Source organism: Orbicella faveolata, unplaced genomic scaffold, assembly GCF_042242905.1.
Source record: "Orbicella faveolata isolate gen_17 unplaced genomic scaffold, um_ofav_v1 contig_46, whole genome shotgun sequence".
In the NCBI taxonomy this organism is placed as follows: Eukaryota; Metazoa; Cnidaria; class Anthozoa; order Scleractinia; family Merulinidae; genus Orbicella; species Orbicella faveolata.
In genome coordinates this window covers 17,630,648-17,651,605 of record NW_028301576.1, presented here as the reverse complement: position 1 = coordinate 17,651,605, position 20,958 = coordinate 17,630,648, and the positions used below count along the sequence as shown (strand labels likewise).

The window sequence follows — 20,958 nt, the reverse complement described above, 5'->3', positions numbered from 1 at the left end:
GGGGGGGGGGGGGGAGGGTTGGTCTTGAATCAGGATATCAGATATCACATTTGCCTGATTCGGTCATGTTATCCAGTTTCTTTTCTTGCCACAAGAATCAACAGCTTTTTCACTGTTTTCCAACAAGAAGTGTGCTTAAAATACTGCCCTTAACACAGTATGCCACCAAAATCGAGTGCTACCAAACGCCCTTTACCTAACAACTACATTCTGGTTAGGGAAACAAGGAAACGTGCCAGAGACAATATATGGTGGCTTGAAGACATGAATTTTAATTTCTCCCATTAAAAACAATATTTTCCTCACTCCCCGGGCTCATTCGTAAAAAACTGTTTTGCACCACCATGAAATATCATATTAAATTTTTATGTACCATCTCCTTAACACTACCAAAACTGAAGAGCTTCAATATCTTACTTATTAATGCCCACTAAAAGGTCACTGAGGAGTCTATACCTTTTGAGGATTATGACACATTGACGGTTTATTCACTTTTATTGAAAAAATCTCTTTTCCCAATTCTATTTTCATTTTTTTTTTGGAAAATGTTACCTTAAATAATGAACTTTAATTTGGTTGAAAACAAGAAAATTTAGCATAGGTAGCTCCGCACAGGTTTGGAGTAACCTTACATTCCACCATGAAAATAGCATCACAGCATGACAGTGGGCTTCCGAATGCCATACAACTACAATTATTGTCGCTTACAACAATACCTGCAAGCCTGGTTCGTTTAGCATCTGAATGATCACTTGAAGATGGAAACTCTCTCTTGGAATGACTATTTGAACTCTCCTCCCCAGCTGATATGTCTGCAATAAAAAACCACTTTTTCTACTTTAACTATGCTGGTAACGATGATACACAATAGTAGAAATAGAAATAACACGATGCACCCCTCCGGAATTTCCATGAGTATTACAGTACACCCCCTATAACGTCTGGAAAAAATAGTTTTGGAGAGAAAGTGCATTAAAGTTAAAGCAAACACTCCAACCACTTATTAACCCTCTGCATTACACGTCACCGCTGTTTATTCTCGATTGATCGAAACGTCTGAACACAAAGAAAACATACAGCAATTTACTGAAACATGCTTTAAAAGAAAATATATAAAATGGTAACTTGTCAAATTACCTTCCTATATGACTAAGTCCCTTCGTAAATGTGGTACAATTTCGCTTGAAGGACTGGTGAATGTAGATGAAATTGACACCACACTTTTATCCTGAACACGATCGCTAACACACTCATGACAAAAGCCAATTTTACGGCAAAATTACATACAAATCGACAGAAATAAACATAGACAAGAAATTCTCAAGTTTGTGAAATCTTAACATCATTTCTATCTTTATAAAGAAACTCATTTTCATGAAAGAAATCGACTGCTGCTCGCCAGGTTTGAAGACTGATGTGAGCACAAACTAGATTAGTCACCAGTGCTTCTTGATCCACAAGGTGACTCCATGCAGACTGATAACAAGTAATGGCAGCCATTTCCACACACCAGCATGTTATTCGCACTTGTTCGCTTCTAAAGTGCTTTTGAAGAAATGTGATTCAAATACAAGTATTCAAGCTGCTATTTTTTTCATGTGGAAGATCTACTTACACGTAGTAGGTATAAGAAAGGATTTCTGAACAGCTAGATCGATACTTGAATCGGTATTGAATCAAAGGACATCTGGAAACTAAATCGATTGTCCAACCCCCATCCCCTCCCGAATTTCTTTGGTCTTTGATCCCCCCACCCCTCCCGAATTTCCAATTCTCTCCGTGGTGGGGGTATGGATATTTTCTGGAACCACACAATACAGTAACATACTTTTCACTAAACATATGATGCAAAGCAATGTTCCTTAACTCAGGGCTATCAATTATTTTTGAAGTAGGCTGGGAAATGAAAAAAGATGGGGTTGGGTTCTTTCTATTTCACAAATTACTGACTGCCCTGCATCACGAAGTTGTACTGTAGGAAAATAAATCATGTAGTTTCCTTACAACAAAATTCTTTGGCCACACTATTTAAACCAACTCTTGGATGACACAAGGCATCGTAGAGGTCATGATAAGGTGTAGCTGAAGTTGTTGTATTTCTCCAGCGAAGTAACATCTGAAAAGGTTTATCTTCAGCATTAGCAGCTATTCCTTCCAATACATCATGAGGAATGCCAAGGCGAATTCCGAGTCTTTTCCAAACTGCGCCAATCTGTAATGCCAAGTCATCTAGTTCAAGGTCACTAGGTTTGCCTTTTTTTAAAGCGACTGTGTCTGAAAGAGGAGAAGCTTGCAGTTAACCAATGATGCAATTTTAATGCATTATAATCGAAGTGATAAAAACATTATCTATCCTGTCGTTGAAACATGAAATTTATCCATGGCAACTACATGTAATGCTGCTCGATATCATGCGTCAAACAAGCTTCAGGTTCATAAAATAAATCTTTGTACACAAAATTAAACTTTGCACTTGTTTAATCGAATGTTGGTCATTTCGCCTACAAGTCGTTTTGCCTACAAGTCAATTTGCCTACATGGAAGTTGTTTCGCCTACACAATCAAAGTCATTTCGCCTACACTGAAGTCGATTCACCTACACGATCTAAGTTGTTTCGCCGACACTTAAGTCAAAGCTATTTTGCGAAGATACAGTAGATGAACATCACTGTCAGACTTGGTGAAAGGGAGGTCAAAAGGAAAATCACAAAACAACAGTTGTACAGTAAACAAACAAATTTAATCTCCTACTCGTACTCTCTAGCTACACAATGGAATTGTTTAGCAGTTTTTCTCTAACTGGGGAAATCATCCCACTGTTCGAATATTTCAGCCTGCAGGGAGGGGTCCCTGTAAAATGTAGAATGAATGGTGGCGGATGGCGGATGGCAAAATGCGGATAGAAAAATGCAGATGGAAAATGCAGATAATAAAATGTGGACGATAAAATACAGCTGTAAAAATGTGGGATGATCAAAATAATATGAATGATAAAATGCGGATAACATAATGCGGAAGATAAAATGATGGAAAATAGTGTGTGACAAAATTCTTGGGAGAGGAAATTAACTAGCTACAATGACAATAGCAGTACTGTAAAGTAAAGTAGAGACTTTATCTAAAGAGAGTTTGCACAAGCTAATAAACTGGCGGCACTCTATTTTTAATTGTTTAGGTAGGGAGAAGTCAAATATCCGTCAACAGAATTCAATCATCACAGCAAGATAATACCATTGTTTCCTCTGATGGTCGATGGTCAAAATATTTGTCAGATTAATGCTCTTTTCTAAAAATCCAAGAAGAGCAATAACTGTGGTCGACAGAAAGAGCTATGATATGGTTTGACTCTTGAGATGATTTTAAAAACCTTTATCTTATTGATGGATTCAATCGCAATCCGGAATTATTTTTGGCATCATTTTTCTCCATTTTATTAATGCAGCCATCTTTGATATAACAAGATAGTAAATTATTTAGTTTTTATCTAGCAAAACCGTCAAACTGTACAAGAAAAACTACGTCCCTGAATATCTATATTCAGTTGGGAATCGACTGTGTTTGTCAGATTCCCACGCGGTGACATGCTTCAGTGAATTGTCATCTTCAGCTGTTACTGGTGGACGATAGGGTCTAACTATTCAGGTTACTTTGTACGAAAAAAGGAGACGAAAAAAGGAGATGTAAAATAATTTCCATATCACGTCAATTGTAAGAAATTCTGACGTTTCGTACGTTGAAACACAAAGGAAAAGATAGTTCCGATAATTTTAATTTTCATTAATTTTGACTGTGAAAATTCCTGCAAGAAAGTGCAGTACTATTTTTAGCACTTCTGTATATCTAGAATTCAGTTTCTTTCGCTAATTGCATAAAATCTGTATGAGAGCAAAAGCTGTAAAAACGTTCTTTGAAAAAGCGTTCTGTACCCGTTCGATATAATTTCGATCAACCAACAAAGGTAACTTTGTTCAAGGAATCGTCGCTATATAAAGCTGCATTGTCCGTACAATTCCACTTGCACCAGAGTCACCGGCCTTTGAGGTCGTCTTGTAGAGTCTTGTGCATATGCAAATGCTCCATGTGCCTTACAATGCTTTCAACTAGGGTACAGTGGGGCATGATCAGTTATTGTAGCGGTGTGTCATTTGAATTGACAATTTCCATTTTCTGGAAATTTGCTTAATAGTAGACAGCCAAAGTCCTTCGATGCAGTGAAAGAAGAACGGAGTCTGACAATAAAAGTCTAGTCTGTTATTATTCAATCAAGTCTTATCGGGGTTATTTTGGATTCGGCAGGCGTAAAAATGTTTGGTTCTGTTTAGTGATTGAATAAAAAATATTGGAATTCTCACAGCCTAACTTCCATGAGCTGGCCTCATTTATTTACAACAAGAAGATCTGTTAGATCTTATAACCGCGCTTTTAAAATTTAACTGTTTGCTTAGCACTACCGTCGGAACGCAGTGCACATTTCCGGTCATCATTTTTCAGCTCTTTTCGTCATATCCCCCCCTCGGGAGGGTTTTGTAAAGTTAGCGAATTAGTTGCAAGCCACCGTAATGGTGATTGCTGTCGGCGAAATGTTTATTTGCTAAAAAATTGCAGCCAAATCTTTCGGAGATGGAAGTCAGGACATTTGTAAGGATACAGAAAGTAATTTGGGACCAGTTGCTGACTTGTAAGGCTGAAATTATCCAGAAGTAAGGTTTTTTTAACGTGAACGTAACGAAGGCCACGCGGTGAATAAATTTTCGGCTCTTCTCACTGTCTCGTTCTGTTTTTTGTTTCGTTCTCTTTTGGAGTCCCCGAGGTCATTTTTTCGTCTAAATAACTTGAGAAAAGTTCGAAAAAGATGTTCCTCTTGAATTTTCAGCTTTCAGGCAATAATCCTGGATTTTTTTGACCGAAACGTAGGTTCACTGGTTATGTTAATGTGTTTCGGTGGCTATGGGCGACCGTCGCTTCCTTTGTCGACTCACGCAATGAAGCTAGGTTACAAAAAAAATCTAATAATATTTAGTTCTGGTTTTGTTCGATTTCGTTGAAATTTTAATATGATGAAGCTGGATTGTTAACGAATAGATTTTAATACTGCCGATATGAGGTAGCTATTAACGCTAAAGTGATATATCGCTTCGATGTCAGGGTTTTGAAGAGATTTTTTTGTAACGTGTAGGTTCGGCGTGATCTTATAATCTGAGATTTCTGTTGACCCTGAAGAAACAAGGTTTGGCGAGTAAACATTACCGATTGCGTAATTTAAAGTTGGCCGAGTGGAGATCTGCGTCTGGTCTCCGACAAAAAAAAAAAAAAAAAAAAAAACCAAGGGTAGAACATGAACCGCGCTCGGCCCATGGCCGCGCGGTTAACTAGGACTTTCAGGAAACATCGTAAGTTAATTTTCCCTCACAAGGATTTTATCATCTGCACACTGTCATCCGCACTTTGTCATCTCCATTTTTTTCAATCCACATTTTTCCATCCGCATTTTGTCATCCACATTTTATCATCCGCATTTTCCATCTGCATTTTGCAATACTCCATCTGCCATCTGCCATCTGCTGGCATCCAGTCTGCATTTTACAGAGACCCTGCAGGGAGCAGTATCTTGCTCTTTGAATGCTTTTTAGCTTTTTTCTGAAACCAAATGAATTCCTAGTGCCATCAGCCAATTTAAGGAATATCTTCCCCAGACTTGACAGACAAGGAGAAAAAAATCACACTTACATGTACCTTGTGCGTGCAAGGCACTAATTAGCTGTTATTGTTCAGAAAGTCAAAAAGTCCGAATAATAAAGAAGTTTACGATAACTGCAGAAATTCTTGCATGCTCTTCACCTAATTTACCTAATGGGTTATGAGCCATTATACCATGCTCTACAAATAGGGTAAGCGAATGCGTGGCTTTTTGAGGTGTTTTTACTTTTGTTCTAACTTAGTTTTCTATATGTTGGGGTGTCTTTAATAAAACAATAATTATTATTATTCCACTCATGCTTGTTGGATATGAGATATTGTTGGATATGATTTATGCCATGTGCGAATGAGTGAGAGCAGACAATTTGACAATTTGTTATCATAAAAAACATATTGACGTCAGTTTTTCATGCATCTGTCCTGTTATTGATAATGACTTTCGTCATGACTTTGATCGTTTAGGCGAATCGACTTTGAAGTAGGTGAATCGACATGTAGGCGAAACGACATGTAGGCAATTAAACGACCGGTTACCATTTAATCCTTTTCCCAAACCATTTTTTCCTTTTCCAGACATGATGTAAGAAGTGAAAGAAAAAACTGGTGGATTTCCATATTTTGTTTCATTATTAATACGAATTACAAAGGTCCTTCTCGCCAGACGAGGACCATGTGGAAAAGGTACTGACATCTTAGCAAGGGCTATTGGAATCCACAAAGACAACTAGAGGTACGTGTAAACACACATTTTTCCGAGATACAATGTACATAATTATTAGCCTTGAATCTCACAAAATGTTGACGTCAGCATTTTTCCAAAAAAAAAGGAAAAGATCATTCTTCACAGATTTCCTTAGAATTCAACTTTACATACAGAAAACCAAACACATTTATAAACTTAAGATCTACTTGGCAAATAGCAGTTAACATTAAAACGACTTCTGGTATGTTTTTAATAACCAAATCGTCACAATAGCACTTTTAGTGACCCTGACAGCTCTCCTCTGGTTCAGCAAAAATACAATCTAAATAGCTTTTTCTGAAAACCAAAAACTAACCACAGTCATATTGAATCAGCTTGCTGCTTAACCATTTCATTAGATGAAATGTAGGGGTTAAACCACACAGTCATTTTTAAAAGTTAAATGAGCACTGTTATTTAAACATTTTTGGTGCCCGTTACTTGCACTTGCTTTGCATGTTGTTTTGCATGTACATGTTTACAGTTAGAAGCCGTCAACAGTAAGTGGTTAGCAATATGCTGCTATTCTGGTATTCCTGGTTTCAATACACTGGTTCATTAAACTTGATTTGACCATAGTATGAAAATTTTACTTCCATTTTAGTCAAGCACTTGGTAGCACAGTTAATTGTGTCAGTTTCAACCCTAGCATACACGTGGCACGTAATGATGCCTTACATGATGTGCAGAACAGGTGTGCACTAACAATAGTAAGCACGATCTTTTATTATATTATTAATAATTATTATCTATTGTTAATAAAAGTAATTGAGATGTTCAGCGAACTGTTTTGCACTGGGTTAAGATGCAATCTATGGTTCAACAAAATAGCTAATAAATACCTTGGGTCTTGGATTGGGATTCTTGGTTTGAACTGCTATCCCTGTTATTTTCAGGTGCTGACATTGTAACAAACTGAGGCACTTAGAGACTTCCCTACAAACATAGTACATACATGTACAAACAAAACTCATTGCCTGCAGAGACAAAAGTAAATATTAAGTAACCAAGGCCACTTAAAGAATTAATTATTCCCTTGGTGCGAATAACGTTACAATCAGTTTACGTCACTAGGGTCATATATGTAACTGTAGACAAGTGCTGATGGCTTCTCTACAATTTAATTAACACCAGCCTCTCAATTAATGAGAGCCATGACTGGACTATAAAATAAATCATGGCAAGAATGGAAAAGGTCCAGCATCAAAATATGAGTAAAAAGTGGAGTCTTCTAAAACATGCAGTGTATGCCATTAAAATTCTGCTGGTTTACTTGCATCTCCCATTGTTGTCCAGCTACTGATACAATACAATCACATGCAGCTGATGCACATAATATTCTACTAGTGAAAGTTATTAATCATCTTTTTTTTTTTTGGCTTTAGAAAGTCTGCTAATTAATTAGTGACTATTTGCCCACATTTTCTATGAGTGACACAAACACAGCCAAGTTCATTATTGAGAAAACTCTCACTGGCTCCTAAATATCCATGAATAAACATGTTACATAAAACATATTCCATTTGATGCAATTTTTAAAAATTAGAACTCAAAGCAGTTTGCAGTGTAAAATAGTTGCTCTAAAGTGATTTAGAGTTTACCGAAAAAAGCCCAAAGAAAACATGTGTGCTGATTAGTTTCAGATCGTGCATCTATTTAACAATTATTAGATTATGAGCTCGAGATTTCTATCATGTGTCAACTATCATACGTAGAAATCAAGAGCGAATAATCTAATTGTTTTAGTATAAATCTTCTGGTCATCCAAAACTTTATCTAAATCCTCTTCACAGACACTTCCAAAACGCCAAGAAGCAGCTGTCATTTTGTTAACAGGGGCACACTGCTACGCTACTCACTATCTATCACAGAATAGATAGTGAGTAGCGTAACCAATCAGAGAACGGCATTCATGATGGAACGCTAGTAGATTTATACTAAAACTAGATAGAAACACAGCACTTAACCACGAGCTGTTGACATAATGATGGTACAAGCAAAGAGAAAGAGAAAAGTAAACAACTTATTTTTATGGTTGCCACAGACATCACTTTTCAAACTTCCCTGCCTTTTCCTTGATAAAAATAAAATTTCCCTGACCAAATAAACACAAACTGTAAAATATAGTTGGCGGCCTCTAGTGTGAACTTATAGGCATCCTTTCCACTTGTCCATTAACTAAAGACTGATAAGTTTTCAACAAAGTTCCCTTCTTCATTAAGGAAAAATAATTATTGTTGAGATCACAGTGACCCAAAATGTTTCTTCCAGCCTTCAATGGTATTAAATCAGCCATGTTAAATCATTTCAATTTTCCCTGACTTTTCTTCAAAATGTCAAATTTCCCTGACTCAAAATAAAATTCTCTGACTTTTCCCTGACCTGGAGGAATTTTTTCCCTAACCATTTTCTGACCTATGGCAATTCTGAATATGTTCTGTGTGTTTCCATTGAGTTATAGAAGCACTCATTGAAGTTTCAAAGCACTTGAAAAGGCTGTGAACACACTCGCCTGTTGGCTGGTGCTCCCACAGCATGTCTCGCTCTCCCAAACTTCCAATCATGTTTCTGCATTGTAGAACTTGATAGAAACATGATACATTTTTTTTTTTTAGAATAAGTACAGTTTTATTGTTCTATTTTAGTAAATTTAATCACCTTGCTCTTGGCTAAGCTGGCATAACTGCAGACTGTGTCATTTCTTTTGCAAAATGCACCACTGAAAGATGAAAAATTATATGAAAATTAAGTTTTTAACCAAACTGTGCTACTTTAAACTTGAATAATTTTACACTGTCTTTAAAACTGCATGTGCATTGCTTATGAAAATAAAAGACCAATTCTTGATCTGGAAATAATAGTTGGTCATGGGACATTGTTCAACCAAATTTGTAAACTAATTTGACTTTCTAATTATGATTGGACATCACTACTGAGGATAGGGTTTAAAAAGTACTCACAAGTGAAAAACAAAAAAACAATGATGACTGACACATAATCAGCAAGTTGATAAATCAAAGGGTCCTTTAAGCCACTCCCATCACACTATTGTGCACTGCAGGGTGAAAGTAGTAAAGTGAACAGCTGTTTCAAGCTTGAAGAAGTCTATTCATGCATATATTTAACGGGTAGTTAACCCTTTGAATACCAACTACGCATATATGGGTAATTAATGGTCGTGCTCTTTGTACCACTTGTGACGTCATCAATTTAATGTCATCAGATATCCTTGATAAGCAAATAGTAGCACTAGGCTAGGCCTTTCCACACAATGGTCAGGTTTAGATATTGATGACATTCCGACGTCGTAACTCGAAAAACAACGTTATCAGTTTTGGTGCAAAAATGGTGGTAAAATGGTCCACTACGCCTATGATTGATCAAGGTCCATTTCTAGGCTTCACCTGTAATTAACATCCAACTTTTCACAGCAGCCAGAAAGAGCATACAATGCAAAAGGTAGCCAGTGTAAACGGGCCGAGAAAAACAGAGAGGAAAGGGGCAGCAAACAAACTTCAGAACGATTAATGGCAAAAAAAAAAAGGAAGTCCAAATGTTGGCTTATGCGCATGCCCGCAATTGAAGTTTTGCTCAATTTTGTACCTAATCCTCAAAAAATCTCTCCTTTTAGTAAAAAAAAAAAGCTTTTTTAGCAAAACTTAGGCTTATTTAGCGTCATGGCAGCTAAAAAACCTGACTACATGGTTAAAAACGGTATTTTTTGGCGAAAGTTTGGTATTCAAAGGGGAATGAATACACACTGTACCTCTCACTTGCACAAATATGAATTCAATTGTTTAACTGCCTCAAAACAAATCAGTGTATCACATTATCCTGTAGATGAGATTTTTACCACGACTGTAAAACAGTAATTGCAGTAAGTAATATTCTTTCAAAAAGTTGATCACCTCTTTGTGACAGCAAACAGCTGTTTTCCTATAGTCCAAGAAATCTGCTGCCTTTGAAAACTCAGAGAAATTACTAAAAGAAAATAATAACTTTTATTCTCAGTTGATATTTTTCTATTAGCCTATAACTTTCCCTACTCTCCATTATTGCAATATTATTTTGTTAGACTCACCCAATCTTGTTGAAAACATCGTCTTCCAATTTAACACTCGGAAAAAGATTGAGACATCTGCTTGCTTATTCCTTACAAATTTTCATTTTCCTGCTAACAAAAGAATCCATTCAAGACATGATTGTCTTGAAGAGGTTTTCATTATATTACATGTATGTATGTTAATTTTTGTTTCCTGTCCATTGGTCTGTTAAGTAAAATAATCTTCAAAGATTGATAACAGCTTCAATTGAACCTTGATTGATCAAAATTATCTCTTTAAGATGGACACCTCTCTAGATGTACGTGTAGTTGTTTGCCTCTCTAATATGGACATTTATACAGAGGTACATGTATTCAGAAAATAACCACAATTTGCAGGTTATAATTAATTTTTTGTGTACATCACCTTAACATGGAACTTTACAACATGCATGGGATTTATATAACTGCCATGGGCTATCTTTGTCCTTCCAGTATCTATATCAACAAAACTCAAGTCCTGCAGTTATTCTTCTACATGTACATAAATGATATTAAAATATGCATACATAGAAAATTATGCTAACCTATGGAGGCATTACAATCATTGTAATCACTGAGTGCTGCAGATAATTTACATGTTGTGACAAGCTAAGGCCTGCAGCCTGGTTGCACTGAAAGAAAAAAGAAAAATGCAACTTCAAAAACTTCAACAGTATTAAATTAAGCCTACAGATAACCAATTTATGTGCAAGGACAAAAATATCTGGGATATGCGTGAGACTAAATTAATGAGGTGTGACTCCATTACAACCTCAATTAGTCCCTGTTGGTTCATCCATAAACTAATAATATTATACGATATACCGCTCACTGCCATCTCCCATATTATCTGGGAGTCTCCTGGATACAGACTGAATGTCCCAGATACAGATTGAATTTCACATATACACACTATATCTCCAAGATACAGACTGAATCAGATACAGACTGAATCTCCCAATCTCCTGTATGGCTCAGTAAATCTCCTGGATAAGAAGGAAATTGCATAGAGTACATTTTTTACACTTATTTTGACTGGTTTTGGCATTTTGAGGGAAAAAATTTGGAATTTTTCCATGCAATTTTGTTGCTCAATCAGCAAAGTTCATGCTTTTATAACAATGCCTCTTTAGGATCAAAAAGGTAAAATTTATATTGGTGACCTCCCAGATTTCAATTTCTTTAAGCATTAATTAAGCATTATTGATTTTTCGCCAAAGCTGGCTAGCTACTCTCTGACAGCCCAGACAAATTAACAGAATTTTCTTATCTGCAAATGTATAGTAGATAACTTGAGAAGTACTTTCACACAATGCCTTGAAAAAGATATGATTACCTGTGCACGATAATATTTTGGGCAGGTCTGGGTTTGAAAACATGGTGGTTTGCGGCTTCCGTCAACAAACAAAACACCAGATTCAAATCTTTTACATAGTGCCTTTTTTTTTATTCGATTGGACTTCACAGTAAATGGTAAGTACTTCAATTATTCCTCTGAGGTCATCCAGTATTATTTTCCTCAGACAACCAGGCCTTTAATTTTACAGACAAATGGTTGTCTGGATCATTTTTTAGTATTCTCAGACCTCTAATTTCGAGCACTGGTCTCTGCACTGCATTAATTAACAAGCAACAAATTAAGCCTTCTGTGTGACATCTGCATGTATCAAATAATGCAGTGGTTGACTGTCAACAAAAGTTTGCCACTAAAAATGAGAGAATCAAACATTTTATATTATTGACAGAAAACAACAGAATCTGACTCTTATTATACAATGACAACAATATTTGGGTCATGCAACCTCAACCAATCGTTCTTATGTCATGCATAAACTAATAAATCATAAATAATGGCTCATTGCGTTAAGTAACAAGCAACAAATGATTCTTTTCCTCGCTGTCACCAACTTGAAGACTGAACAGTTGTAAAGCTGTCTGACTGGACACTGATGAGCAGGAAAAGAATAATGGCTTTGGATGCCACAACTGGCTTATAATAATTTGTTTCTTTGTTTATTACTGTGAAATTATTCTTAAATATTACAGAGGTTACCCTTCACACACAATCCTTGGAGCTGAGATTTACACTGCTCATGCCATGCCAATATTCATGATTCATAGTCTTTGTTTGGAAGACTCTTGGAAGCAGTTTTGTTTTGATGTGACATGTTTCCATACAAGGTTTTAATACTGACAGGTCCAAACTTTTTAACAATCTTGATTTGTGTGATTTCCACAAGCAGGTAATACTTGATAAGCAGCGTCTCTTTTTCTTCAAAAATATTTTATTGAACCTTTCCAGTTCAAGAAGAACTAATTTCTTGCAGCTGAACAGTGTTAATTTATTCACCAGACATCGGCTCAATTTTTCAATCAGCACTTGACAAAACATTCAAATAGTTTGGCAATTTCTCAACATAAAGCACAATCAGCTTCATCACGCTCAGATGCCTGACAACAAAAGCTTCTGTATCTTTACTTCCATAGAAATTGAGAGAAAGCGACACACAAGTATTACACAGAATTCAAATTCCACCACATTGCAAAAGGAAATCACTGAAGTGATGCGTAATTCGATGCAGATAACTGATAAACTCAACTCAAAAGTGAAAGTGATTGTTGTCTGATTTCAGTTGATCTTGTTTCTGGAATTCTAAACTACTAAGTTGTAATTTACAGTATGACTAAACATAAAGGGTTTGCTGCTTTGGAGATAGTGAAAGGAATTGGTTTTAGAATGACCTTAAGAGCTTCGATCATCAAAACATAAGCTTACCTTGTCTCGCGAAACGTCTAAATATTCAGATCAGTGACGCAGAAAAGATCGAGAGAAGCAGGAACTTCAACTCAGCTTATCACAGTCCCAACAAACACACGTAAATACGGCAAATTAGATCTTCAATAACGCACTGATCAATCTCATGAACTCTTAGCTAGTTTGCTAATCACCCAAAACGCCAATAAAGACTGAGGACATACAATGATCACTGCAGACGAATCTCTGGGTGTGTGTGTAACTGGAATGCGTAATGTGACACGGACTCGTTGCCAGTTCCATCCGCGCGTTGCCTGACAAACTTACGGTATTGCGTGACTCACCGAACTTATCTGAATTTAGTGTCACGAGATGACTCACGAGAGTAATTGAAAGCTTCAAGTAAATGTTAAAAATATTCTTAAAGAGACGCTTAATGGCGGTATAAATCAACCGCCGTTTCGGCATTACTGCCTTCTTCAGGGCGTTTAAACTGCAACGTAAAATAATGAGATGGTTATTTGCAGTCCTGTGCTGTTTTGGAACTGTTTGCGCGTGCGAAAAATGGGCGCGCGTGTCTCGAGACTTCATGTAAATGAGAAATCGCGATTTATCCCGCGAGGAGCGAGTGTTTGGAATTTAAAAATTTGTCTCATCTCCTCGCGATGACGGACATCCTTCTTTGCTAGCCCTGATTTAAGCACGGGGACACGGACGCCCTCTAGTGAATGACCTGGGCTATTGAAGTGTTGCGCCACAGGCAAGTCACCTTTCTTGTGTAGAACGTCGAGGCGGTGTTCCCTGAAACGGTCAGCCAATCTGCGTCCTGTCTCCCCGATGTAGACTTTCCTATGGCATTTACGGCAAGAAAGACAACAAAGGACGTTATCTGAAGTGCACGTGAAATATCCTGTGATCTTAATTTGTCCTCCTGGTGATGGAATTGAGGTTGACTGGTTAATGTGAAGACAGGTACGGTAGATGGTTCGTTTGTAGGGAAGGTGCCTGGTTGTTGTGCTGGTTGGTCTGGAGGAAAGTTGCTACAGACTAACAGATCCCTCAAGTTTTTGGCCCGTCTGTAAGCCTTCAATGGTGGTTGTGAAAAAATGACTCTGGTGGAATCGTCATTTGCCAAGACGTTGTAGTTGCGGCTTAATATCTTATAGACTGGCGTGTATTTGGGATGATAGGTAGTAACCATTGGCACTCTGTTAGTCCCGGTCTGGTTTGCGTTCCTTCCAGTTAATAGAAGAGCTCTTGGTGTAGAGGCTGCCTTGCTTCTTCCCTCCCGTACAAGTTGGATGGGATAACCAAGTTTGAGGCGAAGGTCAGGGACTGAGTGAGGTCATCTTCCGTGCATGAAACCGCTCCAGCCACATCGTCCATGTATCTTTTGTACAGGTCTGGTTTTATTCCGGTATAATCGTGCAACATGTGTTCCTCGACATAGCCATAGTCTCCCTCCATTAACCATGACATAGCCGACAAACAAACAGGCGTAATTCGGGCCGAGCTTACTGCCCATTGCGACACCGCCGATTTGTTTGTAGTGTTCACCGTTGAAAACGAAGGAGTTAAGCGTCAACGCTAGTTCAGCCATACGGAGTAGTGTGTGTGTTGGGGGATCCATGACCTCGTGTTTAAGGGCGCGGAGTCCCTCGTCAATTGGAATGACTGTATACAGAGATTTGATGTCCATTGTGAAAATGAAACGATGTTCACCCCGAAAGCGTAACGAGTTCAATATGGTCAACATGTGGCCAAAGTCCTTCACGTAGCTATCCAGTCCTCTTACAAAAGGTGCTGTAACCTTGTCCAAGTACGACGCGAGAAGCTCGGTGAGACATTGACATGCTGAGACGATCGGTCGACCAGGATTGCCTGGTTTATGTATTTTTGGAAGCAAATACAATTTCGACTTTCGCGGATGTTGCACAATCAGGTTGGTTGCTGATTGTGGGAGTTCCTGTTTGGCAATGGCCTGGGCGATAAATGCTTTAACAGTTTCCTGATTGCTTTTTGTGGCGTCTTCGGGTATGGACGGTATGCGTTGGTAAAATCTACCGTCTGATAGCTGTCGGTGAGCCTCATTTAAATAAAGCTCTTTCTCCCAGACTACAAAAGCTCCACCCTTATCCGCGGGCCTGATGACAACGTCGCTTCTATTTCGCAAGTTCCTCAGTGCCGCCAACTCAGCACGTGGAAGGTTGTACTGGTTGCATTTCTCTTTCAAATGCATTTGGTCAATTTCTCTGCGGCATTTGTCAATGTAGTGGTCTAGAGCTGAGAATTTTCCAGGAAGAGGTGACCATTTACCTTTCTTGGGGTTTAAATCTTGGAGAATGACCTCCGTACTGATGCTATGTTCATCAGACGAAAACTCTTCAGATGTGGAGGTTGATGGAGTGAACTTTACAACGTGACTAGTTCCATGAAAATCACAAAAGCTCGCAGATAACCAAATTCCGACTATCTGCAGGAACATTTTGAAAAACGTTTCTTAAAAATCTAAAAATTAACGCTAGGCTCATTTTAGGAATTAAAGACGTCGTGAAACTAAGAAAGTATCACAGCACATTGAGGTCATTAATTTTGAAGCCGTTGATCGTCTCTGTTCACTGTGACGAGGCTCGCGAATTCTATTTTGTTTTTAATTTCACACAAAGAACTCTACATACAATGCGATACTTTCATTTCTTACATAAGCTTACACAGTCTACTTATAGACTACTCTTACAATACAATCATAGGCGTCCGGCCCGGGTGGGCTGGGGGAGGGGGAGGGGGCTGCAGCCCTCCCAAAATCTGGGCAAGTCCGTTTTTTGGGGCAGCAAGAGAAAACTGGGCAAGTTTTTAAAACGTTTCCATTTGTTTCGAGAAATTACAATGTCACTAAGAACAGCGAATAACAATGCTGGTAATCAATATACAATAAGCTGAGACTCAATACTCAAAAGGAGAGCGAGTCGACATTTTCTTAACACCTCTTATTTTTTCGTGTTTCACATTGTCACTAGACAAAAGCTTTACTTTGTAAGAATCAAATCTACCGGCTTCTTCGAATTCTTCCGAGCGTACAAGTAGAGCGATTGTTTCCTTGCGGAAAACTAACTTCTTTTAACAATAACGAACTGCAGAGAGTGTGCGAGGAATTCCTGGTTGATGATAGTGCCTGCAAGAGTTTTGTGCAGCACCGAGAGTTTCGCGCTCTAAAGACACAAGAAACAGCAGCTGAAAGAAACACTCTGCCCCACATAGACTGGAACGACGAGAACCAAGTCAGCTCGCTGACGGCAAACTAGTTAAGAGTGTACCTGGAGCAGCACCATTTACAGGTCAGCGGAGGGAATGCTCGCGTTCTGTGTTATGTTCGTGTTGGTCAACACTCATTGGACGCCGAAGATAAAGACACAACTAGTGACTCGGAGCTGCAATCTAGTGATTCAGAAGACCAACCAGACGATTCAGAAGACGATGCGCAATCAGACTGTTCGGAAAATTTCGGAACTGAAAGCTTCTCAGTTTGTACTCACTTTGTACTGTAACACGTTGGACATCAGCGTCTCAGTCAAATTAACAGTAACGCATAGCTATGCTCGGCGTTGTTGAACATAGCTATGAGATACTGTTTGACCCAGACGCTGATGTCCAACGTTTAACAGTACAAGGTGAATACAAATTGAGAAGCTTTCAGTTTAAAATGATACATCACATCATATCCACAAATCTCTCGCTATAAAATGAACTTAAAAGAAACACCGCAATGCGAACGCTGCCTCTTCCAAAATGAAACACGCTTGCGTGTATGTTTCTTGAGTGCCCCGTTGTTGAACCCTTTTGGAGAGTCGTTATGATGTGGTGAAGTGCCAAGCGTGAAGACAATATTAATCCCAATTACGCTGAAATCCTTTATGGCTACAAACCTGAAACTAACAGCTTTTACGCATTTAATCAAAACTATAACAAAATTCTCGAACGTGATTGGCTATCAGCAGCCCGATTTGAGCATTAATTGGACAGTGTACGCGTCATGCTTGTAATTGGACAGTACGCGTCATTTTCCGCGCGCTATTGCGGTGCACTTTGTTGAGTAAACTGCTGTTTTTTTCAGCATTCATAACGACGTTCAATCGTTTGGCGATCAATCGATGGTTTTTTCGTTTCTCGAATTTTGTCATAGCTTTGATTAATTGGTAACAGGACATCGTGTCGTCCAATTCAGTCTGTAATCATACTCGTGATTAACAAATCGGACTCCCGCTTCGCGTTCGTCCGATTTTGTTAATCACTCGTATGATTACGGACCGAATTGGACTCCAATCAGTCCTATTACCATTATAAATCATTATCTTCTTATTGCTAAATATCATATATTTTTCGCAGGCAAAAAATTCGTCAGAGACTCCTAACTTAAAGGTTTTTCTTGCCTTACTGGAAAATAAAATTAAATGTGAAAGACAAATGGCCATTAAAAACCCTAACTGCAGTAGATACGAAAGTTAGTGAACCACTTTCTGCATTCACGATGCGTGAAGTTTTTTTTTCCTTTTCTACTTCTCTACTTTTTTGTACAAATGTTAAAATGCCTGATACAGTGTTTCCAATAATGAAAGCCAAGGTGCCATGTTTCCTACTTGTTTCGAGTTTCTGCACTTAACGTTGTCATTTTTTTCTTCTGTGTAGTGTAGTCTAAAAGCTTTAGCAATGTAACGTAATTCTGTAGCGTTAGCTTTTTTTGTGCTAGTTGTCTGTGTACGTTATGTTTTAGTACTAAGGTTAGCAGTGCGCTTGTAAATTATTTTTAGGGTTTGTGTTATAAAAAGGTAAAAAAAAAAAAGAAACACAGCAGCGTTGCTTGCATTGTAAGCGGTGTACTATTAGTATTAGTATTAGTATCCACTATGTTAAATTCCGTCTTGAGATATCTTTTCTCAACAGCAAAAATAACTCGTTTTGAGAAAACGAACTTTGAACTTACAGGGAGAAATGCTTCTCAAAATAAAACTTCAATACCTTAAGATTCAAACTACGAAGACAAAAATTCCAAATTTTTGCAGAATTTCAGGTAGACCGTCTCCCCCTTAACGGGGAAGAGTGAAACCGGCTCACGGCTGGTCATCTAAATTGAGTGACGTCCGGCTTAACAGATATATCACAATTGCTCTTCTAAACAACTGTTCTTTAATAAGCATCCGGAGTGTGGATATAATTTAACAATTGAAACTTGAATCGAGTGGCCGTATAAACGAGGTAGATTTTAATGGATTATACAAGATGGGATTTCTGAATGTGGCCGTTGACTGTACTAACGAGGAGGCCGCATTAACGGGGTTTCCTTATTAGGAAATGTATGGGTGTTCCGCCGGGAGAAGAAAAAATGGCCGTAATAACGAGGTGACCTTACTAACGAGGTGACCGTAAGACGGGGTTCCACTGTAGATAAAATTGAATATTTTTTCATCAAAAACATTTACAGAATATGTACAGAATATGTCATGTGCCAATTGAAAAATTATTTCATTAGAAACATTCGTTTTTAATTCAGCAAACTTTCATTTTTTGATAGCTTTAACTTGTCATTCAAAGCTAAATAGATCAGCTGCAGTGATAACAACCTGAACAATGAAATCTGGTAAAATACTTTAAAGTCACAAAGGTCACCCTCTGACGGACTAGCGTCCCATCTAGATAGGCACTAATGCAGACTTTGCCTACCTACCATAGTAGGGTGTGTAATTCACTTCACAGAGCACTATGCCTCATTTTAGTTATTTACTTTAGTATATACCACATTAGTGAATAGTGCTTTTTACTCATAATTTCTGATTGGTTAACTCAGAGATGATGTAAGCAAAGTACTATTCATCTCTGAACAACCAAAGAAAAACAAAATGGCTTCCCATTTTTCTTCGGTTAGAGAATAAAAAATTGTTATTCGTTAGTTATTCAACTTGTTTGATATATACTGAAACAATTATGTACCTCAGTGCCTTTGAAAGTGGTGGATATCAACCTCTGCTCCGGTGGATACATGTACTTGCTAATTATTCACCTCAATTTTGACACAAGTGATGATATTGCTTTGAAGCAAAGCCTAATCACGCAAAGAGAAGCAACTGAAGGAAAACCACAGGGGTCTGCAATGCATGCAAATTCTTCAAACATACTGAGTGAAGCGAAGAGCGAAAACAATACTTTGTCTAGTCCAAAAGAAAAATGTTATAAATGTAGTAATTGTAAAAAGTTATTTCGTAATCCATCCAGCCTCAAGCTACACAGTGCTGTGCACAGTAAAGAAAGGCCTGTTAAATACCACCAGTGTGACAAGGGCTTCAAGACACCTGACAAGCTGCGGCGACATAATTCTACTGTTCACAGCAATAGGAAGGCTTCACAGTGTGATCAATGCGGTGGGTACTTTAAAACCCGAGAAACACTTGTAAATCACTAAGTGGTTCACAGTGATGAACGAACCTTTAAATGCAGTCTGTGCGAGAAGAGCTTCAAGAGATTTGCAGATGTCAAGGAACACGAAAAAACTCACACAGAACGTGAACGACCTTTCAAATGTTCCCAGAGTGAAAGTGCTTTCATGACAGCGAAAAATTTTAAACAACATACTCTTACACACAATGAAGAAACACCATTCAAATATACATTGTGCGGAAAGGGTTCTAGAACTACAGTCATACTTAGGAACCACAATACAGTGCACAGTGACGAACGACCTTTCAGTTGCGACAAATATGAGAAGCGCTTCAAAACTGCAGCAGAGGTTAAGTTCCACCAGAGAGCACACACTGAAGAAAGGTCCTTTCAATGTGGCCTCTGTGAGAAGTTCTTTAAGACCTTCGAGGATATGAGACAACATATTAGAAGAACTCATATTGATGTAAGGCCATTCAAGTGTGATCTGTGTGGCAAGTCTTTCAAAGCAAGTAATAAACTAAAGCGGCGTAAAACTGTGCACAATGATGAAAGGCCATTTAAATGTTCTGATTGTGAAAAATGTTACAAGACCTTGTCAACTCTGAACATTCATAAACGGGTGCACAATGGTGAAAAACCACATATAAGCTCATTCATTGCGTGGAAAGGGATTTAAATCATCCAGTGAACTGACTAATCATTACCAGTGTCACAGCGATGAAAGACCTTACAAATGCCCCTATTGTGATACAAGATTCAAAAACCTCTATAGCAAAGAAAAGCATCTTGTTATGCACAGTGATGAATTGAGCCATTTCAGTGCAGCTTATGAAAAAAGATTTGTCAGAGTTCACAACAGCTCCAAGCCCACCACAGGGTACATAGCGATGAAAGGCCGTTTAGTTGTAGCTTGTGCGAAAAATCCTTTTAGTCAAAATTTGAACTGAAGAAACACCAAGTTGTACACAGTGAGGAGAGACCATTTGAGCGCTCCTTGTGTAAGATGTGGTTTAAATCATCAGAGCAACTGAAAAAGCACTATAAAACAGTTTCACACTTGAAGTGTTTGGAGGCAATGCCAGCAGATAAGAAACCCTTTAAATTCAGTCAATGTGAACTTACCTTTGCATCATATCAGACCAGGATGAGCATGGGAAGGTTCACACTCGCAAGAAACTGATCGAGTGTTGGTTATGTGGCCAGATGATTCTAGAGTATAGTCTTTGTTACATTGTTGGAATTTTTGTGTAA

The 20,958-nt window shown here is 38.1% G+C and overlaps 1 protein-coding gene and 1 pseudogene across 8 annotated transcripts; one reads left to right on the top strand and one right to left on the bottom strand.

The window, feature by feature from the left end:
- Positions 1-14: 14 nt before the first annotated feature.
- LOC149098709 (uncharacterized) lies at positions 15-13,545 on the bottom strand. 8 transcript variants are annotated; one of them, XM_089278641.1, is made up of 8 exons: positions 13,300-13,545; positions 11,069-11,155; positions 10,521-10,645; positions 10,348-10,420; positions 9,098-9,158; positions 7,282-7,375; positions 2,005-2,274; positions 15-812 (listed from the first exon to the last, which is right to left on the bottom strand). In XM_089278641.1, the coding sequence occupies exons 6-8, from the start codon at positions 7,343-7,345 to the stop codon at positions 568-570; spliced, it is 579 nt and encodes a 192-aa protein (XP_089134767.1). In that variant the 5' UTR covers positions 7,346-7,375; positions 9,098-9,158; positions 10,348-10,420; positions 10,521-10,645; positions 11,069-11,155; positions 13,300-13,545; the 3' UTR covers positions 15-567. The 8 variants fall into 8 exon arrangements, with proteins under 8 accessions (XP_089134767.1, XP_089134765.1, XP_089134770.1 ...); XM_089278639.1 differs by having other exon boundaries at positions 10,521-10,613; XM_089278644.1 differs by having other exon boundaries at positions 10,521-10,610.
- Positions 13,546-19,173: 5,628 nt separating this feature from the next.
- LOC149098708 (uncharacterized) lies at positions 19,174-20,958 on the top strand (annotated as a pseudogene).